The sequence below is a fragment of the Aotus nancymaae genome, unplaced genomic scaffold, assembly GCF_030222135.1.
Source record: "Aotus nancymaae isolate 86718 unplaced genomic scaffold, 86718_ANA_hifiasm-v0.15.2.pri h1tg000008l, whole genome shotgun sequence".
NCBI classification, from domain to species: Eukaryota; Metazoa; Chordata; class Mammalia; order Primates; family Aotidae; genus Aotus; species Aotus nancymaae.
In genome coordinates, this window is record NW_026988419.1 from 15330626 (window position 1) to 15348980 (window position 18355).

Consider the following 18355-nt stretch of genomic DNA (forward strand, 5'->3'; position numbering starts at 1 on the left):
CAAGTGTGCGTGCGTGCGTGCGTGGTTGCGTGTGGTCACAGTTCCCGCCATCAGCCGCTCTCTCTGACTACGGGTAGGTAGCGGCCTCCCTCCTTTAGGTTTGGTATCCCTACTTTCGTTACCCCCGGCTCCTCTCCCTCTGCGCCGCTCCGTGTTTTCCGCAGGTCTGTCCGGGGGCTCCGGACCCTCAGCGCAGGTAAGGAGGACCGGGGTAGCTTCTCAATTGAGCCGTTTTCCCTAGCGCCCCGTCCCTCTGTGCGATCCGCCCACTCGGCGTTCACTCTTCTGGAGTTCGCCCAGCTGCTACTCAGGCCGCCCACAACCCCTCGACGCACCCTCAGCCTCACAGGTACTCCCTTTGGGTGCACTGCCCCGGCTTTCCCCTCTCCTTTGACTTGGTCTCCACTGCCACTCGCTCCCTCTGAAACTCGAACCTAGCCCCTTTCCTCTGGGGTAGTTGTCAGCCACTTGCCTCTTAACAAGACCTGCTGTCTCTTCAGGTAACTGTGACTTTGGTTGCTGCACATCCACCAGGCCTTGGACATGATACTCATTCACCCTCATGACCGTGTTCACCTTCCTCTTGACCAGTCCTCACTGCAAAACATGAGTTGTATTTTTATTGTGCATTTCCTTGCGCCCATTTCTAGCTATCAGATCAGGTTGTTAGATTTAATTATTTTAAGTCATGATCTGTAAAGGAAATGATTGATGACAAAGTCCTGTGTCCTGGAGAGTTGTCCTAAATTGGTTTTGGGGTAGTCCTCTCAAAATTTCAGCTCTGTATAAATTCCTTTATTGAGGTGGCAATTCCTGACAAGTCTCTAACTGGAAGAGACATCTGAGAGGGAATGTCAAGTAGGCAGTTGGATATAGTGGTTGAGCTCTTAGGAGAGTTCTGAGCTGGATATGTAAGTGTGTGTGTGGGGGGTGTATATGTCATCTGCCATGTTGATAATTGAAGCCACGGATGTGGATGAAATAGCCTAAAAAGAGTATAGTGCTGTGAAATAAAGGCACCTAGGATGGAGCATTGAGGGATTCCTGACGTTTAATAACTGTTAGAGGAGGATGCATCTTGTAAGAGATGAAAGAAGTCATCAGTAGTGTTGCATTCTGCTGAAAGGTAAAATGGAAGGAGAACAAAAAACCCAGTAACATAAAAGTAATCACTTGTCTTAAAGATGTTTGATAAAGTAAAATGAGTATTTGGGTTCAGTGCTAGGTCCTTTTCTTTTACTCTTATATTCCTCTCTAAGCTTTAAATTCTATCTCTATATCGATGACTTAAAAATTGTTATTTTCAGCCTATTCCCTTTGTTTTCAGCTCCACATCTAAATAGCTAGCTCTCTGCTTGATATTTCAACTTGATTTTTTTTCTTAGGAGTTTCTAATGTAACACTACCAAATCCAGAGTCTCGATCTTTCTCTCCATACCCCAATTTTTTCTTCTTCAGTGTCCCATTTTATTAAGTGACATATTACACAGGCTACAAATTTGGGAGGCATTCTTGGTTTCAACCCTCTCCACGTTCTTTCTACTGTACTTCCAATATGTGTCTTGAATCTTTTTCTGTACATTTTCACTATCACTTCTCTAGTTTAAGCCACAGTCCTTTTTTACCTGGACTTGATTGCCTTGGCTTCTGATATTATCATCTGTAAAATGGAAATAGTAATTTTCAGCTGATTGAATTGTTACAAGGATTAAATGAGATAACCATAATAAGCACTTGGCACAGAGTAAATGGCCAGTAAGCATTAATTGTTATTGCAGTTGTTATAAGCTTATCGGCTTCAGTGTTCTATCTGGTTACCTTATTTCCTTCTATTCTTGCTCTTAGTCACTCTTCTCCCAAAACCCAAACCATATGACCTCTTTCAGTAGTAACATACTTCTTTGCTTAAAGCCTTTTGGTGGATTTCCCCCTGCCAAGTGCTTATTACATTTAGAATAAAATTCAGTATCCTTACTGTGGTTCACAAGACTGCAGAACCTGGTTCTTAACTGCTTCACTAACTTCGTCTTCCTCCTCTCTCTCACTAAACTTTAGCCACACTGCTTTTAATTTTCTTAGTACTATTCAAGGCCATTGGGCATGCTGTTTGCCTGAATTGTTCCAGCGCCACTGTATCTCGTTCTGCAGTTTTCAACTTAAGTGATACATTCTCAGAGAAGCCTTCTCGATGTTCTCTATCCTCTCTCCCTTGTCTTAATCTTTTAAGTCTCATCATTCCCTGTACCTTGCTTTATTCATTTTTCAGAACTTGTAATTATTATTATTTTTTGAGACAGGATTTTTGCTCTGTTGCCCAGGCTGGAGTACAATGGCATGATCTCAGCTCACTGCAACCTCCACCTCCTGGGTTCAAGTGATTCTCCTGCCTCAGCCTTCTGAGTACTGGAGATTACAGGCACCTGCCAACATGCCTGACTAATTTTTGTATTTCTAGTAGAGACAAGGTTTCACCACGTTGGCCATGCTGTTTTCGAACTCAGGCTTCTCTGAGAAGGTATCACTTAAGTTGAAAACTGCAGGATCACCTCAGGCCAATCCACCTTCCTCGGACTCCCAAAGTGCTAGGATTACAGGCGTGAACCACCGAGCCCAGCCCAGAACTTGTAATTATATATTTGCATGTGTAGTTATTTAAAGTCTGTCTTCTATTAGAATATAAGCTAGTGACCACTTCATTTTTATTTCTCAATAATTTGTTGAATAAACTGGAACTTGCTATAAGAACCACATGTCTTTGGAAGCACAAGCTTTCTGATATTCTTGTCATCTCATGACAAACACTTTCATTCTGAAAAGTTGGAGGACACATGAGAAAAAAACAAAGAGTTTTCCAGCATTGCATACTTTTACCCATTCTTATGTCATAAAACCATTCAGATTCTACACTATTTGAATTGACTTTAGGTCAACTTTCCACTTTCAGTAACAAAACTAATTTGATCTCCTTTGTACATTTGTTTTATGGATCTTTTATAAGGAAAGACAGCCTTCAAAAATCAGAGTAGTGATTTGTATATTTTCACAACAGGTTAATCTTTAAGATAAGTAAAGGTGAGATTTCCATAAATAAAGCAAAATTCTGGTTGAACGTGGTGGCTCACCTCTGTAATCCCAGCACTTTGGGAGGCCGAGGTGGGTGGATCATGAGGTCAGGAGATCGAGACCGTCCTGGCTAACAAGGTGAAACCCCATTGCTACTAATAGTCCAAAAAATCAGCCGGGCGCAGTGGCACACACCTGTAATCTCAGCTACTCTGGAGGCTGAGGCAGGAGAATCGCTTGAACCCGGAAGGCAGAGGTTGCAGTGAACTGAGATCGTGCCACTGCACTCCAGCCTGGGGTGACAGAGCAAGAGTCTGTCTCAAAAAAAAAAAAAAAAAAAAATTGATAATTCAGGTATGGCATTTAGCACTGTGCTTAGAAAATGTTGCATAATAAATATTGGGTTGCATAATAAATACTAGGTGGGATGATGACATAGTGATGAGTTTCTGAATTAGAGTAGTAGCTATGAAAAATCTGGGATTTGAGTAAATGAGAGTGAGGTTAAGCTGATGCTAAGATTTCTTGCCTGAATGATGGTAGAAGGACAAAAATAGGGACGTCTAGGAGCTTCCTTTTTTTTCTTTTGAGATGGAGTCTTGCTCCATCACCCAGGCTGGAGTGTAGTGACGTGATCTCAGCTCACTGCAACCTCTGCCTCCCAGGTTCAAATGATTCTCCTGCCTCAGCCTGCCAAGTAGCTGGGACTACAGGTGCATGTTACCACACTGGGCTAAATTTTGTATTTTTAGTAGAAGTGGGGTTTCACCACATTAGCAGGCTGGTCTCGAACTCCTGACCTCAGGCGATCCGCCTGTCTTAGCCTCCCAAAGCAGTGGAATTACAGGTGTGAGCCACCGTGCCTGGCTTCTAGGAGCTTCTTAATGAGGGCGTGGACTATATCATCTTCACATCTATATGCCTACCCGAGTGCCTTGAAAGCAGAGTAGCTTAATAAATGATTGTTTGCTAAATGAACAAAGAAGTTTAAAGTTGATGTTGTAGCATTCAAATAGGCAGTGAGAGATGTGCAGGTAGAACTTCTGCAGGTAGAAAGTTCAGGCTTAGTGAAGCCTAATTAGAGAAAGTTAGTTTTGAAAGAAAAGTGAAAGCACCAAGTTTACCCACCTTTTGAATAGTATCAACCTTATGGAAGTGGAGTTTTTAAGACTTAAAACGTTATGTAACAAGGTTTATAAAGTGAACAAAGGGCATATTCTTTGTCATTGACTTCTTGGTTTCAAAATGTAGCAAGAATGAATAAGCCAAGATACAGGTTGAACAAGGTGCAGGCTCATCCTGTAATCCTTCATTATGTACGGCAGATAAGTTCCTAAAGTTCCGTTGCTCATTTATGTGTGTGTCTGTGTGTTATGCATCGTATTTTAAATGTTTTCATTAAGGTAATCTGTGGTTTTTAAATAACCAAGAAGTTAATCTTTGTTGTATAAATGATCACTTTTCTTTTCTTTTTTTTTTTTGATGAGATGGAGTTTAGCTTTTGTTGCCCAGACTGGAATGCAGTGGTGTGATCTCGGCTCACCCCAACCTCTGTCCCCTGGGTTCAGGCGATTGTCCTGCCTCAGCCTCCCGAGTAGCTGGGATTACAGGCATGTGCCACCATGTCCGGCTAATTTTATATTTTTATTTTTTTTTAAGTACAATTTTCATATTATTTTTCTCCAGAGAATAGTCCGTCTTCAGTCTTTAAGGACTCAGCTCCTTACATGGGTTTTGGTGGGGGTCGTGGGGCAGCACCCGCAGGGTTTTGGGTCCTTGTGGGCTTCGTGAGATCAATTCTTGACTACTTTGCTGTGAATTGCACAACTCACACACTAATGCAGCTTCTCATATAGCTTGGGAAGTACATAGGCATCGAAGACACTCACTTCAGAAAGTCCCTGACTGCTGTGGCCTCCACTATGTTTTGAATGAGGAGTTTCTTAATGACCTTGTCCTTGGGCACGCATTGGGCACAGTTTGTGCAGCCAATAGGCTGCACGTGGCTGCGGCCCTTTTTGGCATGACCATTGTTCCTTTTCTTTGTCGTCTTGGAGTCACAGACTGGCGAGAGCTAATTTTGTATTTTTAATAGAGACAGGATTTCTCCATGTTGGTCAGGCTGGTCTCAAACTCCCAACCTCAGGATATCTGCTCACTTCGGCCTCCCAAAGTGCTGGGTTTACAGGCATGAGCCACCGCTCCCGGCCCACTTTCCTTTTTTTAAAGTATTTTGTATATTGGATTCTTTTTAAAAAGCACATTTTTGTTTTCTTTAGCTGAGTTGATGGCTTCTGGAGAACTGGCATAGCTGCAGAATATGAGTAGTGTCCCAAGAAGAGTGCTTTGCCTTTGGCACAAGGATCAGAATAAAGGTGAATTGCTATTACATAGGGTTTTTCAGTAAAAGTCACTGAAAAGTAAGTAATGTTTTTGTTTTGGGTATATGTTTCAAAGAATATGCAATCTGGCGAGAATTGATAGTTTTCTGTGTTTTGTAGTAATAGTTTTGTGATTTGGTCATGGTTTCCTTACCACAGAATGCTCTCTCTCTGGATTAAGTATGTTTTCAAAGCAATACCTAAAGTGTGAGCACTTAGATAAATGTGCAGGGCACAGAAACATTTTTGCCAATATTATTGTTTGAGCTTTCATGGAATGCTTAAAGTTGAAAAGTAATTTTAATAATTATGAAGAAATTTAGAGAAAGAATCTCTTTGGACATGTTTAAAGAATAATTCATTTTAATTATCTTTTGTCTTCTCAATTTTTTGCTTTAATAAGAGAATTAGCATTACCGAGTTTAAGGAAACCTTGTCTTTATCTTAGGTTTATAGAAAGTTTAACTGTTACTGGATCATGCTTCATGATGAAAAAGAAACTTAGTTTTTCACTCTTAACCAAGTAGGGAAGCCCTGATAATATAATGAATGAACAAATGTAGCTATCAATTCATTTAGTGCAAAAGCAGGTAATAGGAGAGTCAGTGTGGGGAAAAAAAAGCAGGTAATGAACTGAATTGAGGCATTAAGAAAAAGTTTTATTATATTGCTTCTGCCAATTTTATGCCCTGCATCATTTATATAAGGCTTTTTAAAAAGGATAATGTCTAAGTTGAGTCTTGATTTTAGAGCCAGGAGAAGAAATTAACTTTTTTGTGTTTTTTTGTTTGTTTTGAGACAGGGTCTCACTCTGTCACCTAGGCTGGAGTTGAGTGGTACGATCATTGCTCACTGCAGCCTTGACTTCCCTGGCTGAGGTGTTCCTCCCATCCTAGCCTCTGGAGTAGTTGGGGCTATAGGCGCACATGACCATGCCAGACTAATTTTTTGGTATTTTTTGTAGAATTGAGGTTTTTGCCATGTTGCTCAAGCAGTCTGCCCACCTTGTCTTCCCAAAGTGCTGGGATTAGAGGCGTGACCCGCTGCACCCGGCATTTTTTCTTTTTAGCTTTCAAATATTGCCTGACAAGCACCTAGCCATTTTTAGGTATTAAAAGTTCATTCAGGAAACCTGAGTATTTGCCAAAGATAAAATTGCTAAAGATTCTTTCTAGGAATGGTTGTGTTAAGTATAAATGATAGGTGGTTCTTCAGAAGAGAGGGAGGTTGTTTTCTCTAGAGATTAAATGATTTTCTCAAATATTACAGTTCTAGAGATTGAACTAACTTGGTTATTTTTAAAATTTTTTACTCATTTAATGTCTTCTGTACATATGAACATGCTTAGATTGCTCACTGTTAGAAGGAAGCGTTCGGTGATATACTTTGGTGTTTTGGGAGGGACTCCATTCTAAGAAATGGAGTCAGAGGCCTGAATTTTGTTTTGTTTTGTTTTGACACAGGGTCTTCACTCTGTTGCCCAGGCTAGAGTGCAGTGGCATAATCATGGCTCACTGCAGCCTGACCTCCCAGGCTCAGGTGATCCTCCCATCTCAGCCCGTCAGAAGCTGAGACCATAGGTGTGTGTCACCACACCCGCCTAATTTTTTTTTTTTTTTAGTTTTTTGTAGAGATAGAGCCTCCTTATGTTGCCCAGGTTGGCCTCAAATTCCTGAGCTTAAGCAATCCTCCCACTTGAGTCTCCCAAAGTGCTAGGATTACAAGTGTGAGCCACCATGCCTAGCCTGAACTTACTTCTTTTTTTTCAAACTTATATTTTGGAAATCCAGATCCATTAGCTTTCATGAAGGACTAGAATAATCAATACTTTAATGGTGAAGACAGTCACTTTGAGAATGGGGTCTTATTCCTATTGATATGTCTTCAGTGGCAGCAGTGTGGTTGTGAATGGTATAAAATGTAGAATTTAGGAACTAATAAACAGGTACTGGACACATAGCAAAGAAGGGAAGATGAAGGCATAGAAGAAATGCAAGGTGGTTAGAAATTACTTTAATTACTAGTAACTTATAACTTATTTTATTTTTCTTCCTTAGAACCTGCCAGGTGAAGGTATATTTTTGCTTTTTGGCTAGAAGCAATTTATTTTTAAAGAAAATATGTCTCCTCTGAAGATACATGGTCCTATCAGAATTCGAAGTATGCAGACTGGGATTACAAAGTGGAAAGAAGGATCCTTTGAAATTGTGGAAAAAGAAAATAAAGTCAGCCTAGTAGTTCACTACAATACCGGAGGAATTCCAAGGGTATTTCAGGTATTACCAAATATTAATTTGGAATAGCTCTTGAAGCAGATCATTTAGTAAATTGCTATTCTGTGCCATAGTAAACATCACAGTAGCCCTCCTCCTAGACTAATGCTTCTTGCTTCTGATTTCTAGGACATTAATATTTTTATATACATGTTTTATAAATTATTCAACAGCCTTGTTGTTGGTATATAATAAAAGCAGGAAGTAGTCACGATTATTGAAAACTTGTGAGAGGAAACTGACAAGAGTTTGGATCCTGTATATCTAAGCTATTTTTAAAACCACATTAAGATAACTTTAGTTAATCCTTTTTTTCCCCTTAACATATATGATGATGGATTCATCACTATTTAGTGTTAGCTTTTAACAGAATTTATTAGTGTCTTCTAAAAGCCAGAGTCTGCTTCCTGAGTAATCCTGCCAAATGTCTTGGTATGAATCATTAAAGGATGATTATTCAAGGTTATCTTTACAGCCATTTTCTTCTAACTATAAAGTTTTGAAGAATCTTCATTTTATCACTGTAAAACTTAATTTTGTTTCAGTTCTTTTGTTTCAGTTCTTTTTTTTTTTCTTTTTTCTTTTTTGAGACAGAGTCTCCCTGTTACCCAGGCTGGGATACAGTGATGTGATGATCTTGGCTCACTACAACCTCCACCTCCTGGGTTCAAGCAATTCTTCTGCCTCAGCCTCCTGAGTAGCTGAGATTATAGGGGCGTGCCACTGCTAATTTTTTTTTTTCTTTTGTAATTTTAGTAGAAATGGGGTTTCACCATGTTGGTCAAGCTGGTCTCAAACTCCTGACCTCATGATCTGCCCACCTCAGCCTCCCAAAGTGTGGGGATTACAGGTGTGAGCCACTGCACCTGGCTAACAAAAGTCACTTTTCTCTAGTTTTAAAAAAATTGTGAAGTATGTTATTAGTTCTTTGGGGCATGTCTTCAGTAAAAGGAAGCTTTAGAAACCTTTATGTATGTCTGCTGAGAGCATTAAGAGAATAAAGATGCCTGACTGGCTGGAATTATTTAGATAATGAAGAAACTGTAAGATTTAATAATTTAGCCTTGGGAAAATTTCCTTTAAAGGAAAATAAAAGTTATTATTTCATAGCACATTTCCAAAGTCTGATAGAGTCTAAGATGAATTATTGAACCAGTCTGTGGAGAGACAAGTAAGTTAAGAGTTTCCAGGTATATACAGTCTTTGAATGAAGTTTAAGTGAGTTTCTTCATTTCCAAAGTCTGATAAGAGTCTAAGATGAATTATTGAACCAGTTCTGTGGAGAGACAGAACTGTGAGTTTTCTTAAGAAACTCACTTAAACTTCATTCAAAGACTGTATATACCTGGAAACTCTTAACTTACTTCTCTCTCCACAGAACTGGTTCAATAATTCTTCTTAGACTCTATCAGACTTTGGAAATGTGCTGCGTGGTGGCTCACGCCTATAATCCCAGCACTTTGGGAGGCCGAGGTGGGTGGATCACGAGGTCAGGAGATCGAGACCATCCTGGTCAACATGGTGAAACCCCGTCTCTACTAAAAAATACAAAATTAGCTGGGCATGGTGGCGTACACCTGTAGTCCTAGCTACTCGGGAGGCTGAGGCAGGAGAATTGCTTAAACCCAGGAGGCAGAGGTTGCGGTGAGCCGAGATCGCGCCATTGCACTCCAGCCTGGGTAACAAGAGCAAAACTCTGTCTCAAAAAAAAAAAAAAAAAAAAAAAAGTGTGCTATATTGGAAAAGTTTATTTTTGATATGTTTTTGAAAGTTTAGAATTCTTTTGAGGATTATTTAGTTGCTTGGATTAATATCTTCTTTTACATTGGTAGCTACCTAAATAATTTGCTAAACGTCTTACAAACTTTTGTTTAACAAAAGAAAAAGATTCTACTCAAGTTTTTTTTTTTTTTTTTTTGAAACAAAGTTTTGCTCTGTCACCCAGGCTGGAGTTCAGTGGCATGATCTCAGCTTACTGCAGCTTCCACCCTCCGGGTTCTAGCGATTCTCCTGCCTCAGCCTCCCGAGTAGCTGGGACTACAGGTGCGCCCCACTACGCCTGGCTACTTTCTGTCTTTTTGGTAGAAACAGGGTTTCGCCATGTTGGCCAGTCAGACCTTGAACTCCTGACCTCAGGTGATCCGCCTACCTTGGCCTCCCAGAGTGCTGGGATTACAGGCATGTGCCACCATGTCCGGCCTTCTGCTCCAATTTGGTTTTCTAAACTGGCGATAATATAACCATCCAAGCCTCTGAAATTGGTTAACTCAGTAGTTTTTATCCCCTATAACTGTATTTGAAAATAAGAGATTCACTACTATGAGATCAAGAGTTCTAGGATTGCTCCGTAAAATTAATTTCAATAGAAGAGTAAGTCCACATTTCATATTGCCAGTTGGTTCTTGAAAACTGTGACTTGAAGTGAAACTATGGATAATGAGATTTTTCCACATCAACATTATAATGAAGGAAATGATGTTATTTGAGGACCTGCTATATGTCCTTTTGGTTAATGTTTGTAACATATTAAAAACATCAGAAAATGAAGGAGTAGCAGTGCTACCTTTAGTCAGTATCTCCATTTGACACAATATTCTTGTAAAATAAAAAGTTTTCGTGGTTGTTTGCCATTTAATACCAAGAACCTATTGACAAAATTGATTAAGGGATTTAAAAAAAAAATCTTTATTTTTTCTTCTCTATTACCCTTGGTGTAAGATCTCTGTATAATTAAGGGCTTATTGCATTTGACTGCATTTCCTAAAAGGTAAATCTTTAAATGTTTCAAGAAATGGGATCTTCTTTTGGTTGAAAAAAATTAAATTACCGTGGGGAAGAGTGATAAATATAACTTGGAAAATATAAAGTTTAGTGTTTATTATACATATTATTAACTTAGTTGTTATACATTTTTGATGATAATTTTCCTTTTGCCTTGATTAGCTAAGTCATAACATTAAAAATGTGGTGCTTCGACCCAGTGGAGCAAAACAAAGCCGCCTAATGTTAACTCTACAAGATAACAGCTTCTTGTCTATTGACAAAGTACCAAGTAAAGATGCAGAGGAAATGAGGTTGTTTCTAGATGCAGTCCATCAAAACAGACTTCATGGAGGTGAGTACTAATCAGCCCAGAGTCTAACGTTAGTAGTTTTACAAGAATATGACTAGACTACAGACCAGTATTCAACTGAATTCATCAGCACATTAAAAGGATTATATACCATGAGCAAGTAGGATTTATTCCTGAAATTCAAAGATAGTTCAACATACGAAAATCAGTCTATGTAATATATCATTTTTGACAGAATGAAGAATGAATACCGCATTATCATCTGAATTGTTGCAGATGAAAACATTTGATAAAGTCCAGCATTCTTTCATGATAAAAATACTCAACAAACTAGGAGTAGAAGGAAATTACTCAGCATACTAATACGTCATATGCAGAAACCTACAGCTAACATCATACTTAGGGGTGAAAAATTGGAAATGTTTCCTCTGAAATCATTAGCAAGACAGGAATACCTGCTCTTGCCACTTCTATTTAACATAGTACTGGAAGTCTTAGCTAGAGCTGTTAGGCAAGAAAAGGAAATAACAGGCATCCAAATTGGATAGGAAGAAGTAAAATTACTTTTGTTTGCAGGTGATTTAATCTTATATGTAGAAACCCCTAAAGGTTCCACAAAAGAGTATGAGTAAAACAAGGAGCAGGAATTTTTTTTTTTATTTTTAGATGGAGTCTCACTCTGATACTCAGGCTGGAGTGAGTGCAGTGGCATGATCTCAGCTCACTGCAACCTCCGCCAGGGAGAAAGATTTAAATTACAGTTGGGAAAAGTTACCTTGTTGCATAAATCTTAGATACTTGCCTATATATATGAAAATTATTCTGAAGTTTTATTCTTGCTGTGGAAAAACTGAGTCTTGTAAAAATAATCACATAGTATGATCAGGTTCCTCTGCCCCTTCTAATCCTTTTCATTTAAAATCCTTTTTTTTTTTTTTTTAATGCATTTACAGGCACTCCTGCACCCCCCCACCCCCCCGCCTGTCTTACTGTCTTTCTTTTTTTGACAACAGTGTCTCACTCTGTCACCCAGGCTGAAGTGCAGTGGCAAGATTCTACCATGTTGCCCAGGCTGGTATCAAACTCCTGGGCCCAAGCGATTGTCCTGCCTCAGCCTCCCAGAGCACTGGGATTACAGGTGTGAGCCACTGCCTGGCCCTACAGCCATCTTTTTAGGAAATAATCTGTTGCTTAAAATGAGTTCTCCACTCTTATGTTAGTCTCTAGCTCTGTCATCTTCAACGTTTTACTATTATTTATAGTTGACAAACTTACCTGAATTTTTTCAACTTAAATATGACACATTAAAAACATCAGAAAATGAAACTGTAGGAATGCTACCTTTAATTAATAACTCCATTCAACACCATATTCTTGTAAAGTAAAAACTTTTTATGGTTATTTGCCATTTAGTACCTACTCATTACGTGTTCATGCCACCAGATTGGAGCTATATCAATTTACTAAACTATTTTAGAATCAAGAAATTGAATGCTATTTAAAATTCTTAGAATATGTGAGAGACTAGTTTATAACTCTGTTTTAATTTTATTCCACCATACCCATATTAGTGGAATCACTGTCTTAACAATTGATATGTGTAAGAAAAGCATGTCTTCAAATACATTGGAGTGGAAAGCACTGTATCCTGTCTGGGGACCCAATTTTGAACAACATAGCATAATGAAAAAATGTGTGCTTTGAACCTAAATAGTTTTTGGTTGGAATTCTAGCTCTGCTTGTTATCTCCTATGTAGTTTTACGTAAGTCACGTAACGACTGAGTTTTACTTTCCTAATCTCTAACATGAAAGTATCACCTTGATTTCAGGGCTCCTTAAAGAATGAGAGCTCATAAATGTAAAGTGTGACTTCACTATGCTAGGCATTCAGTAAGTCATTGGTGTTATTAGAATAGCTAGCTGTGGACTTAACTCTTAATTCATTCTGTGATCTTGGGCAAGTCATTTTAATCTCAGGTTTAGTTGCCTTAGCTGCCCAAAGGTAATATTTGGAGTAGAAGGAAGTATGTACTTTGCAGAGACTAGAGTAAAATAATGAATATAAAACTACTTTAAATAGTATGAAGCATTTAATATAAGTGTGACATTTCAAATCAGTGGACAGAAGACTAATATTTAATAAACAGTGTTGTCTATAAAGAGGACAGCCAACTATTTAGGAAGATAATAAACTTGGATCCTTATCTCCTTTTATTTCACAGTGACCAAAGATTTGAATGTAAAAAAAATGATGAAGAGTATTGTAAAAATACTTTTAACATAATCTCTGGATGGAAAAGACTTTTCTGGATATTACATAAAAACTAGAATTAATAAAGAAAAAAGATGGAAAGCTTGTGTTAAAAAATTAGTCTCTCTGGCAAGGAACAGAAGACAAAGGAAGAAAATAGTAGCCAGAGTGACAAAGTTAATATTACTAATATATTATAAAAAGATATGTTTTGCAAATCAATAAAAAAAACAGAGAAATCGACAAAAACTGCAAATAGAGAATTCAGGAATCAAAATAGATGGCCCTTACACATGAAAAAATTCTCGACTTCACCAAACTCAAAATTCCTGCTACCACATTGGCAGCAGTGTGAGGGGAAACAAGATACTCTCATATACTTTGTAGGAGCATAGAGGTTTTTTTTTTTTTTTTTTTTTTTGAGGACTGTGTAATAATGTCAGTTTAGTTTAAAATTGTGTGTCCTTTAACTCAGTAATTCTTATTATAAGGAGTTTATCCTCCAAAAAGATTTGCGAAAGGATGTTATGTGTTGATTGCAACTTTGAAAAATGAAAACATTCCAAATGGTCATCAATGGGAAATTGGCTAATCAAATTAAAGTATAAAATATTTTTTAAAGTATGTACAAATTTATATTTATTACAATATCTCAAATGTTTTTTGAACTACCATGAATTTCTTTGGAATAGAAACCATTTATTCTGCTGGATAAACTTACTTGTAGAAAATGTTTTGGAGTATATATATGTTATTGGAGGTAAACCTGTCACTGTTTCTGACATCCAATGTCAATGTTCATGTTGTCAATACATAATAATAACTTTTCCATAGTGTTATTAATGTAATTACCAAATGTTTATTCTAGCTTTTTTTTTGTTTTGTGAATTTTGTCCTTCTATGAAATGTTTTCAGATGTGTGTGTTATTTAATTTTTTCTTTGAGATTCTATCTCTAAGTTTTAGTTACTATATATATCAGATCTATATTCTGTCAGAAAGTGTTGGTTGATAGGCACTTTGATTTGTTTTCTTTTTTCCTGCTGTTTCTTCCATTTCTTCAATACTATATAAAAATGATAATAAATCTTTTTGTTAAAGTGAGTGATTTGGGGATTTTAAAAAATGTTTTTTTTGGTCACCAGCCATGAAACCTTCTCAGGGGTCTGGTAGTTTTGGAGCCATTCTGGGCAGCAGGACCTCACAGAAGGAAATCAGCAGGCAGCTTTCTTACTCAGACAATCAGGTATGTTTATTTGAATCTTTTTAGCTTTTTAAAAACGAGATAGTCATAGACTATCAAGGACATTTTCTACATACCTGAAATATATCGTTTTCGTAATCTCAAACCATAAAGTAAGAGAAACTTTGAAGCTCTTCTGTAAGGAAATTTATGAATTTTCTTTGGCTATGCAAAGAGGTAATTACTTAGCCCATTTATTAGACTAAGCAATGAACAAGATTTCATTTTTGTCAGGTTCTTTTTATAGGTTAGATTTTTGGGTGGACATTTTTATTGAGGTATAATTGACATGCAGTAAGTTGTATATATTTAAAGTATACTTTGATATATTTTGACATACATTTATATCCTTAAAATTGATTATGGTTGATATAACCACCTTGTTGATTACGTTACTAGACATAACAGAACCACCATGTTGATTATATATAACATATCTGTGTTGTGTTACTAGATATAACCACCATGTTATGTTTACTCTTAAGTTTTCTCTTGACTTAATTATTTAATTAATATCAATTATTTAATAATTAAATATGACTATTTTGTTGGCATTTAAGTTGTGGCAACCAAATGTCACTGTCACTTTTTCTTAACTTATCATAATCATAACCATAACCATAACTCTTAAGTTTTCTCATCCTCTTTAGTAATCCTTCCTTCTGATCCCTATCCAGAAGCAACCACTGATATGTTTTCTAGCACTATAGATGAGGTTGTATTTTCTGGAGTTTTATATAAATGGAATCAGTGTGTAATTTTGGGAGGGCAGGGTCTGGCTTCCCTTAGTGAGCGTAATTATTTTGAGATTCATACATTCCTTGGTAGGAATTTAAATTGTTGAAATATTATTTAAATGCATAAGTGTTAACACATATAGCAGAAGCAAGTATTTATACTTTCACAAGTAATAATTCTCATTAGTGGAATCATAAATTCAACTTTCTGGGTCATGACTAACATTAAATTTAAAAAGTAGAAAATAAAGCATATTGTACATATTAAGGATAAATACTGATTTTTCAAACTATTATTTGGTTTTATATATAATAAGTTTTGATGTAAAATATTTCTTTTTTTTTTTTTGAGACAGAGTCTTGCTCTGTTGCCCAGGCTGGAGTGCAAGGGTGTGATCTTGGCTCACTGCAACCTCCGCCTCCCAGGTTCAGGTGATTCTACTACCTCAGTCTCCTGAGTAGCTGGGATTACAGGCAGCCCCCACTATGCCTGGCTAATTTTTGTATTTTTAGTAGAGACAAGGTTTCACCATGTTGGCCAGGCTGATCTTGAGCTCCTGACCTCGTAATCCAACCTCCTCTACCTCCCAAAGTGCTGAGATTACAGGTGTGAGCCACCTCGCCCAGCCACTGTAAAATATTTCAGTGGTTAATATATATATATACACACACACACACACATATATATATATATATATGTGTGTGTGTGTATATATATACATATTTGTTACTATGGGTTGGGATAATGGTCAAAATTTTGGAAAAGTTGCAAAGCAGTGGGCATGTAGTATGCTACTGTTTGTGTAACAAAAAGAATAAAATATTGATTTGTATTTGCATAACAAAACAAGGGAAAAATTAGGAGTGGGAAAAGGGGAAATGGAAGAACTGGGTGGATGGGGGTAGTGAGACTTACCATCAGTCTGTGGTTTTTAATATTACTTTGATTTGTGAACCTTGAGAATGTATCACTCATTTGAAAATAAATTTAACTTTTTAAAGTGTTCATTCAGATGACCTTAGTTAGAGGTTTTTAAATTTCCTATCCTAAGATTGTAATTCTGTAAAACAAAAGTAATGGGACATAACGTCTGTAGAAAAATCACATTGCTCTTAATGTAGAGATATAAAACTTAACTGGCATAGTGTTCACGTAAAGCTCTATTTCCCAAATAATGCTTACATTGCTGTATTGTCTATGAGTGTTCTTGCCATGTCTTTAAGGTAGACTCTGGTTGATCCTCACAGTGAACTCTATCGCACCTTCCTTCTCCCTATTGTGTTACATTCCTGCAAACTAGAACCTCCTCAGGTATATGACTATTTTGTTGGCATTTAAGTTGTGGCAACCAAATGTCACTGTCACTTTTTCTTATCATAATCATAATTTGATATTTTTTTCCTCCAAAAATCAGTTCTCATGCTGATCACTAGAACCATTTCTTTGTGTGTCTTTTTTTTGTTATTAGTAATTCAAAGCAGTGTTCTTGCCTCCTCTCCAGGTGTGCTGTGGAATTTTTAAGTTTATAAGAATGCTATAGGAAAATAAGTGTCAAGCTCAATTTTTCACACCAACTATACATTAGAATTACCTGGAGTGCTTTAAAAAAAAAAAAAAGACCAATGAATGAGGCTTACCCCAGACCAATTAAAATAGAATCTCTAGAGATCAATTTCCATTTGTATTTTTTCCATCTTTGAGACAGGGTCTTGCTCTGTCACCTAGGCTAGATTGCAATGGCGCATTCATAGCTCTCTGTAACCCCAAACTATTGAGCTCAAGTGATCCCCCCGCCTTGGCCTTCTGGGTTTATAGGCATGAGCCATCGCATCTGGCTCCATTTGTTTAAAGCTCTCCATTGGAGAATCACTGGTCTAAAAGTATTCAAGTTAATTTGAGGATTTAACTATCTCAAGCTTTATTTTTACAGGCTCCTGCAAAAAGAGGAAGTTTGGAAACTAAAGATGATATTCCATTTCGAAAAGTTCTTGGCAGTCCAGGTAGAGGATCAATTAAGGCTGTAGCAGGAAGTGGAATAGCTGTTACTCGGACGATTCCTTCTTTGACGTCTACATCAACACCTCTTAGATCAGGGTTGCTGGAAAATCGGTAGGACAAACTTTTTTTTACTCATTAGCTGTACCTGTTTGTAAATGTCTTTTTTAGGCCTTTTAGAAATACCAATAATTTGAGGAGAAATAAAGGTATAGAGTACATTTTTGATAGATGTAATGATTATTTGTCATACATAGTTTATGTCAGTGACACATTGAGCATGCAAATATACAGCATATAAATTTAAATATGTTGTAGAGAATTAGATAACAGTAGTCCCATTTCCTGTCCTTAAATATGTTGGTTTATAAATTTTAATGATATGAATTATGACTTTTTAAAAGTAACCTTTTCTTTGTTCTCTATAGTACTGAAAAGAGGAAAAGAATGTTATCAACTGGCTCAGAACTGAATGAAGATTACCCTAAGGAAAATGATTCATCATCGTAAGTTACTTTAAGGACCTTTATGGTATTAGAGCTGTGTTTCTTATACTGGTATTTATAACCATTGGGGAAATTGGGGGAATGGTTTTAATTTATGAGAATTCCAAAGATAGAAGAACAGAATATAAAGTGATTTGGTGACAGTAGACTGTAGGCTCAATAGAGAGGGAAATTAGCCATTGCTATTGCTTTGGTCATTTCATTGCATTTCTTTTATCCTGCCTTTTTAAAAATATGCAGTACTTAGTGGGAGAATAGAACTGAAGAACTCTAAACAAATGTTTCTTGCTGGCTGCTGTTTTAGTGTGAACCCTTTCTTGTCTTCTTTATGCTTACTTTTTTTAAATTTAATTTTTATTTTTTCACTTTACTCATGTAAAAAGTCAGCCTAGAAGTTAAAGGATGTGAGCCTGTGTGTTCTAGACAAATAGCATTAATCTTTCAGAGATGTTTTCTGCTTTGAACAAAAGGGACTAGATTAACCCAGGGTGCTCACCAACTCATAATCATCTTCCTCATTTTGTGAGGAATTTTGTTTTGTTTTGTTTTCTAAGGGAGAAAACTAATTATATAGTTATTGGTTAAAACTTCAATACATACCTTAACAGAATCAGTTGGTAGACAGTTTATTGGTACTTGAGGTCAAGGGGTCACCAGAAAGGAGTTGGGAAAAAGCCATAGAAACTTTATGTGTTAATTGATTTGCTGCTGTAATAGATGTAAAAGTCTTGAGTAGGTGATAGGACTGGTATCTGAAACTGTAATCACCGTGGACTCAGATTGTTTCTGTCTTGTTGATCTGCCATCCTTAATAAGCAGCCTCCATTTTGTG

The 18355-nt window shown here is 37.1% G+C and overlaps 1 protein-coding gene across 6 annotated transcripts in view; it reads left to right on the forward strand.

The window, feature by feature from the left end:
• Window positions 1–7: 7 nt before the first annotated feature.
• The window catches only part of USP37 (ubiquitin specific peptidase 37), a 105223-nt gene continuing 86875 nt past the window's right edge, over window positions 8–18355 (forward strand). For 5 of the 6 annotated variants that reach the window (XM_064372990.1, XM_064372994.1, XM_064372995.1 and 2 more), the window contains exons 1-7: window positions 8–73; window positions 5343–5483; window positions 7502–7720; window positions 10661–10832; window positions 14187–14287; window positions 16953–17131; window positions 17446–17523. In XM_064372990.1, the coding sequence (XP_064229060.1) occupies window positions 7565–7720; window positions 10661–10832; window positions 14187–14287; window positions 16953–17131; window positions 17446–17523 (686 nt within the window). In that variant the 5' untranslated portion in view covers window positions 8–73; window positions 5343–5483; window positions 7502–7564. The remainder of the gene's footprint in view (window positions 74–5342; window positions 5484–7501; window positions 7721–10660; window positions 10833–14186; window positions 14288–16952; window positions 17132–17445; window positions 17524–18355) is intronic. The other variant, XM_064372991.1, reaches the window with a different exon arrangement.